The sequence below is a fragment of the Eriocheir sinensis genome, chromosome 64 (assembly GCF_024679095.1).
Source record: "Eriocheir sinensis breed Jianghai 21 chromosome 64, ASM2467909v1, whole genome shotgun sequence".
NCBI classification, from domain to species: domain Eukaryota; kingdom Metazoa; phylum Arthropoda; class Malacostraca; order Decapoda; family Varunidae; genus Eriocheir; species Eriocheir sinensis.
The window spans coordinates 9843223-9856586 of record NC_066572.1 but is presented as its reverse complement, the minus strand read 5'-3'; the positions used below and the strand labels follow the sequence as shown (position 1 = coordinate 9856586).

The window sequence follows — 13364 nt, the reverse complement described above, 5'->3', positions numbered from 1 at the left end:
TACAGACAGGGGAAATACCAGAGGAGTGGAAGGAGAGTGAAACAGTCATGATCCCCAAGGTAAGAAAACCAGAAGTAAATGAATATCGACCAATAGCTCTGACAAACATAGGATACAAGCTACTAATGGCTGTAATAAGGATGGGTATTGAAGAACAACTTAATAAAAATCACTGGGAAAAAGAAAATCAGGCAGGATTTACGGCTGGTGCGAGAATGGAGAACAATATTCTTATTCTGAGACATTGTGTAGAAAAGTCATTTATAAATAAAAAGCCACTAATAGTAATATCAATTGACTTTGCGAAAGCATTTGATAGTGTAAAAAGGGACTCAATGGTTAAAATGCTAATGGAATATAACATAAATAAGAAAGCTATTGACATAATCACAAAACTGTATGATGGGGACCTAACTAAGGTCAGGCTGGATGAAAAAGAAAAGCTAACGATAGAAGTCAGCAGCGGAATAAGACAAGGATGCACGGGCTCGACAACATTATTCAAATTAGTTACATATAAAATTATGCATCAGTTGGAGAAGCTGAACAAAGGGTACAGAGACGAGAACTTTAGCATAACATCACTCTTCTTTGCGGACGATGGAATGTTACTTGCAAGTAGTGTAGTAGATGCAGAAGAGGTGATAGAACAAGTATTGGCATCAGGGAGGGAATGTGGCCTAGAAATTAATAAGGAAAAAAGCAATATTATTATATTTAATATGAAAGAAAAACCCAATGAAATAGAAGGTATTGAACATATTGAAATATCTAGGAATAACTGTTAATGACAGCAGAAACTTATTCAAAGAGCAAAAACAAATAATGCAGGAAAAAGCAGTAAAAATGGCCAACCTAACGTACTCTGTAATTGCTAGAAGTTGTGCAAGATTAACAATAGGAAAGGTGTATTGGAAAAGTATAGCCCTACCAGGAATCTTATATGGTGCAAATGTGATTGATTTTAGCAAAGAAGAAATACAAAAACTGCAAGGAATAGAAAACAGTGTGGGAAGGAAAATAATGGGAGCACCTAGCTACACACAAGAAGCGGCGTTAAGGGGAGAAATAGGAATCTCCAGCATGAAGGGAAGGATAATGGAGGGGCAGCTGAAATACTTGCAGCACATATTGAGAGGGGAAAGTAACAACCTCCTAGAGAGGGTGCTTGAGGAAATGAGATTGGAAAAGAGGAAGAATAAATGGTAAATCCTAAGAATCACCACTCCACCCCCTCCACCACCCCAGCCCCCCCAATCCCCCAAGACAAGCCTGGGGAACTGTGGGGAACCGGGGTATTGGGGGGGGGAGCCCATATCACTGAAAAATGCCCTTCCAAAATTCCCCAAGAAAAATCCCTAAATCAGAAAAAATTCCCTAGTCTCGAAAGTAGGGAAAATCTCTACCGTATACTCACATGCGTGGGCTAATCGCTAACCAAGCATACCATCGCTAACCAAGCATACCATCGCTAACCACCCCAAAACAGCCCTGAACCATGACTCAAGGTCATCCGGGACTCGGGCTGAAGAGGCCCGGGCTATACCCGGCCCTCAGCACGGCAGCCGTTGGGCTACGTGTTCTAAAAAAATATATCACCACGCGTGATGGACCTGGTCTCACATGCGTGGGCTAGTCGCTAACCAAGCATACCATCGCTAACCAAGCGTACCATCGCTAACCAAGCATACCATCGCTAACCAAGCATACCATCGCTAACCAAGCATACCATCGCTAACCAAGCGTACCATCGCTAACCAAGCATACCATCGCTAACCAAGCGTACCATCGCTAACCAAGCGCACTATCGCTAACCAAGCATACCATCGCTAACCAAGCGTACCATCGCTAACCAAGCGTACCATCACTAACCAAGCGTACCATCGCTAACCAAGCGTACCATCACTAACCAAGCGTACCATCGCTAACCAAGTATACCAACGCTAACCAAGCGTACCATCGCTAACCAAGCGTACCATCACTAACCAAGCGTACCATCGCTAACCAAGTATACCAACGCTAACCAAGCGTACCGTTGCCAACCAAGCGTACCGTCGCTAACCAAACGTTTGTAGAAAAAAAATATATGAAGACCTAGTGATGCTTCATACGGTAGGTAATGAATGCGAGCTATTTTGCGGCGGCGGCGTTAGCTCGATTAATCCCTTTAGGGAGCTGTGGTTTTGGTGGTCGTTAGCTCAATTAATCCCTGTAGGGAAGAGTGGTTTTGGTGGTCGTTAGCTCGATTAATCCCTGTAGGGAACAGTGGTTTTGGTGGTGGACGGCCAAATCACTGAAAAATGGGCTTTCAAAATGTCCCTACAAAAATCCCCAAAATCGAGAAAAATCCCTAGTCTCTAAAGAAAAGAAATTCCCTAACGTATACTCTTGTAATCTATTCCTATATAACGTAGTAGCCGCTGCAGCGGGTCTGTTGACGAGTGTAGGGCGTGTAATTGGATGGTCAGCGTAGTTGAACCCCCACCCCACCACCCCAATCGTAGTCGAGCAACTCTTGGGAAATGTCATGTTTCATAATTACATATGGTACAATACTGACGGTTAACCCGTCCACTTCTTGTAAGCTGATGCTAGATAATTTTTACTGAGTAGTTTAAGGTACAAAATAAAACAGATTTGTGACAGCTGTCATCCAGATCGAACTGACGCTCCTGCTGTTAACTGACGCGGGAGTGACCTACCGACTGCTACGTATGACCCTGGCCTCCATTTTACTCAAATTCCACTATAAGTATCGCGCACTGAACAATATCCGTTTGTTTTCTGACACGTGCTTGTCACACCATATGTTACACTTGACACGCCCGTGTCTTTGTTGGACCCGGTACTGGGATAGTAATCGGTCCTTTTGTCAACCTACATGCACGCCAATAAAGAGGTTAAATACTCAGTTAACACTTACCGAAAGGTAAAGTAGACGGATATTTTGAGGGAGTGAGTGTCGGGCCTTCCATCCATTATGGCGGCTTGGAAACAACTGACTTCAGGAACCCACAGTTAGGTGCCGCCGCTGATACCCTCGCGTAGTAACATTTTACGAATGTATTAGAAAATACAAATAGCTGCGGACTTAGTTGCTTTAATATAGAGAAAAAAATAATGTAAAACTCTTAAAAGACCGTTTTTTTTGTCCGAAATCGTTATAATCCATGCGCATTTTAGATATTACTAACTTAGGTACTAGTTTGTAGTGTGCACTGCAAGGCAGGTATGAGGCTCAGTCTGTGTATAAAGGTGCTTGTGAAACAATAACAATGGACTTAGAAAATCCAAGCCGCCTAACTCTATAATTAAAGAGGCTTGCCCCCCTGGCCCCTCCCCAAGGTAAAACGTATACAAAAATGCATTATAATAATAGTTCTTTCACGTGCTAAATTACTACAAATATTGGTTTGGAGTGGTTATTCTTAAGTTTTGCCTGGTTAAATGCCGTACAAATAATATGAACCTTGGTGACAGAAAAAGATTCAAGAATGGGCCAACAACCTGTTTAATGTGTGGAGCTGATAAAGAAGACTTGAACCACTTTTTGCTGCAGTGTGATGCTTATAGGGAAGAAAGGGGGAAAAATTTAATGTTGCAACGACCCTATGACGAAGAAGAGGAAAATATAATAGGGAGACTCCTTTTTGAAGAACAAGGGATTGAGCAAAGTAAAAGAACGATTTTTAAATTCTGGGAAATACGAAAGAAAAAGATAAAATCAATATAGTGAAACCAAATCAGAAATAAGACCCAGACCCAGACCACAAGACCACAGTATCAAGATCACATCAGGAAGTGCCGATCCAAAGGCAAGACTTACGCTATCTACCTGAACCTTCCTGTCCCAAGTGTAGCCCGTCCACACCCTGGCCCTCCGCTCCTTCCTGTCCCAAGTGTAGCCCGTCCACACCCTGGCCCTCCCCTCCTTCCTGTCCCAAGTGTACCCGTCCACACCCTGGCCCTCCCCTCCTTCCTGTCCCAACTGTAGCCCGTCCACACCCTGGCCCTCCCCTCCTTCCTGTCCCAAGTGTAGCCCGTCCACACCCTGGCCCTCCGCTCCTTCCTGTCCCAAGTGTAGCCCGTCCACACCCTGGCCCTCCCCTCCTTCCTGTCCCAAGTGTAGCCCGTCCACACCCTGGCCCTCCCCTCCTTGCTGTCCCAAGTGTACCCCGTCCACACCCTGGCCCTCCCCTCCTTCCTGTCCCAAGTGTAGCCCGTCCACGCCCTGGCCCTCCCCTCCTTCCTGTCCCAAGTGTAGCCCGTCCACGCCCTGGCCCTCCCCTCCTTCCTGTCCCAAGTGTGGCCTGTCCACACGCTGTCCCTCACCTCCTTCCTGTCCCAAGTGTAGCCCGTCCACACCCTGGCCCTCCGCTCCTTCCTGTCCCAAGTGTAGCCCGTCCACACCCTGGCCCTCCCCTCCTTGCTGTCCCAAGTGTACCCCGTCCACACCCTGGCCCTCCCCTCCTTCCTGTCCCAAGTGTAGCCCGTCCACACCCTGGCCCTCCCCTCCTTCCTGTCCCGAGTGTGGCCGTCCACCCTGGCCCTCCCTCCTTGCTGTCCCAAGTGTGCCCGTCCACACCCTGGCCCTCCCTCCTTCCTGTCCCAAGTGTAGCCGTCCACACCCTGGCCCTCCCTCCTTCCTGTCCCAAGTGTAGCCCGTCCACACCCTGGCCCTCCCCTCCTTGCTGTCCCAAGTGTACCCCGTCCACACCCTGGCCCTCCCTCCTTCCTGTCCCAAGTGTGGCCGTCCACCCTGGCCCTCCCCTCCTTCCTGTCCCAAGTGTAGCCCGTTCACACCCTGGCCCTCCCCTCCTTCCTGTCCCAAGTGTAGCCCGTCCACAACCTGGCCCTCCCCTCCTTCCTGTCCCAAGTGTAGCCCGTCCACACCCTGGCCCTTCCCTCCTTCCTGTCCCAAGTGTAGCCCGTCCACACCCTGGCCCTCCCCTCCTTCCTGTCCCAAGTGTAGCCCGTCCACACCCTGGCCCTCCCCTCCTTCCTGTCCCAAGTGTAGCCCGTCCACACCCTGGCCCTCCCCTCCTTCCTGTCCCAAGTGTGGCCCGTCCACACCCTGGCCCTCCCCTCCTTCCTGTCCCAAGTGTAGCCCGTCCACACCCTGGCCCTCCCCTCCTTGCTGTCCCAAGTGTAGCCCGTCCACACCCTGGCCCGCCCCTCCTTCCTGTCCCAAGTGTAGCCCGTCCACACCCTGGCCCTCCCCTCCTTCCTGTCCCAAGTGTAGCCCGTCCACACCCTGGCCCTCCCTCCTTCCTGTCCCAAGTGTAGCCGGTCCACACCCTGGCCCTCCCCTCCTTCCTGTCCCAAGTGTAGCCAATCCACACCCTGGCCCTCCCCTCCTTCCTGTCCCAAGTGTAGCCCGTCCACACCCTGGCCCTCCCCTCCATCCAGTCCCAAGTGTAGCCCGTCCACACCCTGGCCCTCCCCTCCTTCCTGTCCCAAGTGTAGCCCGTCCACACCCTGGCCCTCCCCTCCTTCCTGTCCCAAGTGTAGCCCGTCCACACCCTGGCCCTCCCCTCCTTCCTGTCCCAAGTGTAGCCCGTCCACACCCTGGCCCTCCACCACCCGCACACTCACCCTGGGGGCCTGCACGCCGAGGGGCTCCTCCTCCTCCACGAGAAACACTGCCAGGGCACTTCAGGGCACGCGGCGGACCTCGACCTTGATCTTGATGTCACAGGGGACTTGTTTGCTTCCTCCTCCTCTTCTTCTTCTCCTTCCTTTATAGCTTCTTGGCTCCTTCTTGATTGTTTCACTTTTCTGTCTCCCTATATTCAGACTTTCCTATTTTATCCTTTCCGATTGACCTATTTTCCCATTTCTTTATTTTATTTCCCTGTTTTCTTCTTTTCCCTTCTCCTCTTGTTTATCTGCAACAATAAACTATCAATCAATCAAATCTCCTCTTTGCACATCTTCTTAGGTCCTTCTTGATTCTTTATTTTTTCTGTGTACCTAGATTCAGATTTTCCTGTTTTCCTCTTCTGATTTAGTACATATTTTTTCCCATTTTTCTTTTATTTCCGTATTTTCTTCTTCTTTTGTGATCTGCTTCTTTTTTCTCTTCTTCACACTATATTCAGGTTTTCCTATTTTCCTATTTGCCTCTTTTCCCTATTTTTTCTTCTTTTCTTTCTAATTGGAGACTTTTTATGCCCTAAGTTGTTGTCTTTTTATGCATTTTATTTATGGTCTTTTATTTCTTGTATTTTCTTTTCCTTACGCTTAGTTTTATCCTTGGAGGAATAATACATGGAGTGGCCCTCAGCGGGTCGCTCTCTTGGAGGAAGATTCTTCCTCCTCTTGAGCAGGCATTGCCTAACTTTGTAATAACTACCGATGAAGTCCTTAAAGCTCTCCAGTCCCTTAAAACAAATACAAGCCCCGGACCTGACAACGTATATCCTATACTGCTTAACCCTAGAATGGAAACCGTTTGCCGTTTGGCACAAAAATTAAGGGTTTTTTGAAACTCGCGCTCACTGTGGTTAACCTTGGCCGAATTTTTCAACTCATTCACGGGCATGTATTAGTGCGTCGGGTGCCCTGTTGAGGAGAGGGTATCACAGTCCTCTGCTCCTTCTCACTTCTCTGGTATGAGTGCCCCGTGTGCCATTCGGCACAGCGTTTCCAGTAACGTTATTTTTGTTGTCAAATAAAGTTTTGGAAGTACCCATTTTGCCCTCTTTCGGATTCTATCCCTCTCTCTGTTCGTAAGGCTCCTCGTCTCATCAGCTCTCCTCCTCCTACTGATAGCCTTCTACCTCTTAAATTCCGCCGCGATGTTGCTTCTCTTTCTATCTTCTATCGATATTTCCACGCTGACTGCTCTTCTGAAATTGCTAACTGCATGCCTCCCCCCCTCCCGCGGCCACGCTGCACACGACTTTCTGTTCATGCTCATCCCTACACTGTCCAAACCCCTTATGCAAGAGTTAACCAGCATCTTCACTCTGTCATCCCTCACGCTGGTAAACTCTGGAATAACCTTCCTTCATCTGTATTTCCTCCTGCCTACGACTTAAACTCTTTCAAGAGGAGGGTATCAGGACACCTCTCCTCCCGAAATTGATCTTTCTTTCGGCCACCTCTTTTAATTCATTTTTGGGAGCAGCGAGTAGCGGGCTTTTTTTATTATTGTTTTCTCTTTTTTTTTTGTGCCCTTGAGCTGCCTCCTTTGTTGTAAAAAAAAAAAAAAAAAAAAGCCCGACAACACCTGGGGAGGAACGATACAACAAGTCCTCGCAGGACAAGATGCGTTGTCGAACGGACCTTTGGGATCCTCAAGTCAAGGTGCAGGTGCCTACATAAGTCAGGAGGAAGTTTGCAGTATGACCCCAAGAAGACTATGAAGATTGCGACTTCTTGTATGCTCCTGTACAACTACTGAGCGGATCGCTGCAGAAGAAGTACCAGTTCAGCCTGTGAGAAACAACAGACAGATTCCTGGTCAAGTTGTCAGGCAGGAAATTATTAGAAATTTCTTTTCCTGAGTATAGGTAGGCATATATGTAGACCTTGCAGTTAGTAATAGATTACTTTCAAATGTAAATGTGCACAACTCACAGTCGGAGGCGTAAGAACAAAACAACGTGGTGATCCAGAGGACTTGACTCCCACTGCAAGACGTTGAGAGTTTTCAACCATTGACAAGTGGCGGAGGGTTACCAACATGCTGCCTAACAGATCTTCAAGAGGGGCACCACCTCCACACCACACATTCTTATCACCTAGTTTGATAACCTACTTGTCCATCTCACATGGCCCATGTATCTCAGCATTCTGCACTCTTGGCTCCATGTCATCCTCTTCAACTTGTTGCTTCGAATAGCATAACTGGCCTCACATACATAGAAGTGTTCAATATACCTAGGCTATAATATTATATTTAAGGACTCCTATACGAGGTATCGCGCCAGACAGAGATGTCGAAGTAAGTCTGTCTGATGGTAGGCTGGCTGACTGCTGTCGGGACCCAAGCCAGCATGCCCTGGGGGTTGTGTGCGGGAGGAGGAAAGAGGGTAAAGGACAAATGGTGTGTGTGTCATTATCAGGGGTAACCACGGTGGAGCGCAAACACTCGGTAGTTGTAGTCAAGGCTTAATTAAGTTGATGAGTGACGTTAGACTGAGTGAGCAGGTTTTTTACCACTTGTTAGTGGGAACACTTGATAGTGTTGTGCTGGAAGCTTCCCCCGGGGTCTATGGGACTCCGGAAGGCTCCGGGAGGCATATTTCTGGACTGTACCACAGTACTGCGCGCTGCAGTGAGGACGGATGGAAGACACCGTTTGAGGAGAGACTTAACTAGACCTCGCCGACGCTCACCTTAACCTCTCTCTCTCTCTCTCTCTCTCTCTCTCCTCTCTCCGGCTGGCAACACTGTTGGCGGACGTAAACAAACGCAGTGAACTTACAAAGTTCATATTTCGCCTTCCCCTGCGTCCCCTGCCTCAAGATACCCAGGGAACAGTGTGTTAAGAGTGTGCAGGCACCCGTGGTGGCCACCATGGGTAAACACCGCCCTCCTGTGCCCAGGAACACGCAGTCAGGAGTCGGCAAGGGCAAGCATCACCGCCGTTCCTCCACCTCGTCTGCCGCTTCCAGCGACCACTCCTCCCACTCCAGCCCCTCCAAAGGACTCCCTGCCGCCCCCCCTGCCCCAGGACGACCCAAGGCTGCACGTACCCACGAAGACATGGACGCCACAGGTGAGAAGGTTGCCTCTGTTAAGCCTGCCGCATGTAACGGTGCCCTTGCCTCTGGGTCCACCTTCACCGCTAGCGATCCCTCACCTGCACTCCCTCCCACCGCTTGTGATGCCGACCCTGCTTCCTCCACCGTTTGTGGTTCTGCCCTAGCACCCACTTCCACTGCTTGTGATGCCGGCCGTGCATCCACCTCCACCTCCACCGCTTGTGAAGCTGCCTCTGCATCCACCCCTGCCGCTACAGCCTCACCCCCTGTGACAACCCTTGCCCTCCCCCCTAACCCTACCCAGCATGACCTAAATAAGGAAGATGATGATGGTTTCATCCTAGTCTCACACAAAAACAAGCGGAAGGGAAACGCCTTCCACCCTGCATCTCGCTCCACTCCCCCTCCCCTTCCAACAGTGACAGTGGCCCCCTCAGCCCCACCAACATCCAACTATCCTGCTTTCAGGGTACCAGCACAGGCCGAGTTCCCCTGCAGCTACGACGCCGTGGCAGCCCTGGAGGACGAGGAACCCTCTCTCAAGACGCACAACCGCATGGGTCGAGACGGGAGCTCAGTCCTCATCCCGCTCGACGAAATCAGCTTTCGCCTCCTGGAGGAGACAGCCAACGATCCTGGGGCCTCCATCAGGGTGATCAAACTCGCTCCACAAACCCAGGTGACCAAAGGTATCGTCATGGGATACCCACTCCGTCTCCCTCTCTCCATCCTCCAGCGCCATCCCCAGGTAGAGGAAGCGGTGCGCTGCCAGACTTCACGCCACAAGGAGGACACAAGGCAAGTGCTGGTAACTCTGAGAGGCCCGCTAATCCCGTCTCTCACCCTAGGCAACTGGGGAACGTTCTACCTCCGCCCCTATGTGCCCGAACCCCTACGATGCCACCGCTGCCAGAAGTTTGGACACCACCGGGCGACTTGCAGCAGGAACCCGATATGTGGTGTATGCAGTGGGCAGCACGACACCCAGAGATGCCTCACCCGCTACAAAGCCAAGGAGGATGTGACGCACCGCTGCCCAAATTGTGGAGGCCCCCACCACGCCTGGAATCCTTCCTGTCCAGTAAGACTGTCACACATCCACCATGGCAGGGAACTCCAGGTCAACTGGGTAAAGGAGCAGCAGACTACTACTGTATCCCCAGCACCTCCAGGCACTTTTGTGTGGGGACAACAGCAGTCCTCAAATCGCCCATCACCACCACCTCCAACCCAGGCCGACTTCCCCCAACTACCGACTGCAACGACTCCGACGCCCACGCCACCTCTGCCGCCTCCAGGACAACCCACACCATCGACACACACTCCAGCAACAACTCCAGCAACACCGTCTGCCACAGCACCCCTGCCTCTTCCACCTCAGGAGCCCCTGTTCACAACAGCAGACCTCAAAGAGTTTGGGAAGCAACTGGCCCTGGGAGTAGCCACCAGCATTGCCCAACTCTTAGGGAAAGATGTGGATCAGGACGCCCTGGAAAAGGCCATGGAGAAGACGGTGACGAACGCAATGGAGACGCTAATCTCCAAGCGCTCTCGACAGCCCCGGAAGCCATCACCTGTCCGGGTAATGAGAGTCCGCATAGAGTCATCCTCCCTTCCACGCACCTACAAGACACCCCACCGCCCACCCAGCCAGCCTGCACCAGGACCCAAGACCCCAACCTAAGGAACAAAACCCAAGGCATTACCATCCTTCAATGGAACTGCCTTGGAGCCTACTCCAAGCTACCAACACTGATGGAAACTGGGAAACTGGAAAACATCGATGTCTTCATGCTCCAGGAAACACTGCTCTTGCCCAAAACCCCCTTCAGAATTTCAGGCTACAAATCCTTTCTACTGCCCAGAATAAATGGGGCCTCACGTGGGTGTGCCATTCTTGTACGACACCACATTGCATGCCAGGAGCTAGCAGCACCACCTCACTGCGGCGACCGGGTGGAAGTCCAAGGCGTGATCATTCAGCTGCACTCAACTCCACTAACCCTCTTCAACATCTATGCGCCACCTCAGTCTACACCTGAATTGGGAGAACTCTTCACAGCAGCCAGCGAAGAACCAACCTTCATAGGGGGAGACTTCAACGGCCACCACCCTCACCTAGAGTCTCCCTCTCCTCCCAACACAGCAGGCCGACACATCGCAGAGCTGCTGGAAGAAGCACGAGGAGTAGCACTACTGAACGACACCTCTCAGCCAACTCACATCAGGGGCGGGCGACTCGACCTCTCCTTCATCTCCACACCCTTACGACCTGTGGCCTCCTGGTCTGTCCACCCCACCATCACCAGCGATCACTTTGGTGTCACCACTCACCTAGCCTTGGACAACTTGCCCCAACCCCAGCTGCCTCCTCCTCGCTACAACATCAAGCGAGCTGACTGGAACGCCTTCACCTCTGCCTTGGATAGGGCACTCGCAACTCCACCTGCCACTACCGACCTGGAGGTGCTAGAGAGCCACGTAACGCACGCCTTCCAACAGGCTGCCAGCGAGGCCATACCACTAACGAGGCTCTCAGGCACCTTCCACAAAGATCACTGGATCTATGGTGAACGAGTGCGGGAGCTCAACCACCGCCTCAACACAGCCAGGAAAACCTGCAAACGCCCCACCTCCCCCAACAGGCGTTACTTGCAGGCTGTCGCCAAACACGCTTGCATCACCAAGCGGCGATTACGAGAAGAGGCCTGGCTCCAGTGGTGCCAGGGTCTGGATGCACACTCCACCCTGGGGGAGATGTGGACCAAACTACGCTCTGTCTCTCGCCCTCGCCCCCCTTGTCCACCAACTCACCCTAACCCACAAGAAGAAGCTGAGCGACTATCAGCCAGCTTTGCAGACCGCACCTCGCCCCACCAACTCCCACACACCACCAGGGAGATGCAGGAACTTCTGGCAGCAGGAAGGGCAGCTCTTGTGGAGGAAGCCTGCACAACTCCTGATGCAGCTGATGTTCAATTCACAATTCAGTAACTGAATGGCTGCCTCAAACGCGGTGGCGACACAGCTCCAGGAGCAGATGGAATCTCCTATTCCATGCTTAGACATGCTGGCTCAAAGGGCGAGAGCACCATACTACACCTTATTAACCTCTCCTGGTCAGAAAGCCGCATTCCCCAAGCCTGGAAGACAGCAGTGATTCAGCCCATTCCAAAACCCAAAGATCCTGGCTCCTTGCGCCCAATCTCACTGCTCAGCTGTTTAGGGAAGACAGCAGAACGTATGGCACTCCATCGCCTACAGTGGCGAACAGCTGACCTCCACCCATCCCTCTTTGCATACCTTCCACAAAGAGGCGCCACTGACTGCGTAGTTACCCTCCTCACCCACATGCGAAGAGGCCGGGGTATTGCTGTCTTCCTGGACTTGGAGAAAGCATTTGAGCTAGCCTCCCCTCTGGCAATCCTCTCTGCCCTTGCTCGCAAGGGGATCGGGGGAAAACTCCTTGCATGGCTGAGAGAGTTTCTCCATGGCCGTGGAGGGCAAGTCCGCTTCCAGGGACATGTTTCGAGGCGCTTCGACCACATCAATGGCACACCTCAAGGCAGTATCCTCAGCCCCTTCCTCTTCAACGTTCTCATGGAGGAGCTGATGAGCGTTGACTACGGAGAGGGGGCTAAGCTCCTCTGCTATGCTGACGACCTTGCCCTAGTCCTGAACCACCGAACCTGTCTCCATCAAGTTCCACACGCCCTCAACCAGCTCAACAGGAAGTGCACAGAACTAGGGCTCAAGATCAACTTTGAGAAGTCCAAGGTCATGCCAGTTGGCATGCCTTTCCCTGAACGGCCCTTCCATATTTCATACCAGGACCTCTACTACACTACCACCCACCAGTACCTGGGTGTCTGGCTGGACAGTCACCTTCGGTTCGGCACTCAGGTACGCTATCTAAGAGCGCGCAGCAACTCGCACCAACATCCTGCGAGCTCTGTCCAAACAAAACACGGGGCATCCTATCGTGTCTTACGCGCCTTCTACACACACGCCATACGGTCTATCATAGACTACTGCGCTCCTTGCCTGTGTTCGCTCTCCCTGCACTCACAAAGAAGTTAGAGGTGGCACAAAATGACGCTCTCCGGGTCATTCTAGGAGCCCCGCCATGGACCCGCCTGACCAACCTTCGCCTGGAAAGTGGCTTCCCATCACTCCACCACCGCATCCTTGCCCGAACATCCACTGTAGTTGGGAAGTTCATGAAGCAGCAACCACACGGCACAGTCTCCACACAGCTGCTTCATGCCTTCCAGAGACCACCACAAGCCACTCCAGACGGGGACTGGATACATGATGCCGCCGACGCAGTCCGTCACTTGGAAGTGGAGAGGCTTGTCTGCAGTGGCCCAGACCTGCCACACCCTGGCTACCACTCCCCTCCACCCTGGGTTCCTGGTCCATTCCAGATGAGCCTCCCTACCACCTCAGCTCCTAGGGCCTCTCACCCCATCACCCTCCGCCAAGAGGCTTTGCAGCGCGTGGCTTCGATGGACAACAGGACTGCCAGCCACTACTACACCGATGGCTCGCTGGGCGCCGATGGGTCTGTGGGGGCTGCCTTCGTGTGCAGAACCCAGACAGGACTGTGGCGCCTGCCACCGCAAGTCTCCATCCTGCAGGCAGAACTGG

General features: G+C 51.8%; 3 protein-coding genes across 3 annotated transcripts in view; 1 reads left to right on the top strand and 2 right to left on the bottom strand.

Annotated features, from left to right (window-relative positions):
• LOC126987401 (zinc finger protein OZF-like) overlaps window positions 1–6776 on the bottom strand; it is a 179113-nt gene extending 172337 nt beyond the window's left edge. The window contains exon 1 of the mRNA XM_050844378.1: window positions 5596–6776. The gene's annotated coding sequence lies outside the window, so the exon portion shown is untranslated. The remainder of the gene's footprint in view (window positions 1–5595) is intronic.
• LOC126987403 (gastrula zinc finger protein xLCGF3.1-like) overlaps window positions 1–13364 on the bottom strand; it is a 71552-nt gene that overhangs the window by 45778 nt on the left and 12410 nt on the right. The window lies entirely within an intron of this gene.
• Window positions 8589–11708, top strand: LOC126987456 (uncharacterized). The gene is made up of 2 exons (XM_050844422.1): window positions 8589–8728; window positions 9183–11708. Exon 2 carries the CDS (start codon window positions 9612–9614, stop codon window positions 11706–11708), a length of 2097 nt encoding a protein of 698 aa, XP_050700379.1. The 5' UTR covers window positions 8589–8728; window positions 9183–9611.

Excerpts from the sequence above, each read along its gene's own strand:
- LOC126987456 (XM_050844422.1), top strand. The coding sequence starts at position 9,612 with ATGCCACCGCTGCCAGAAGTTTGGACACCACCGGGCGACTTGCAGCAG.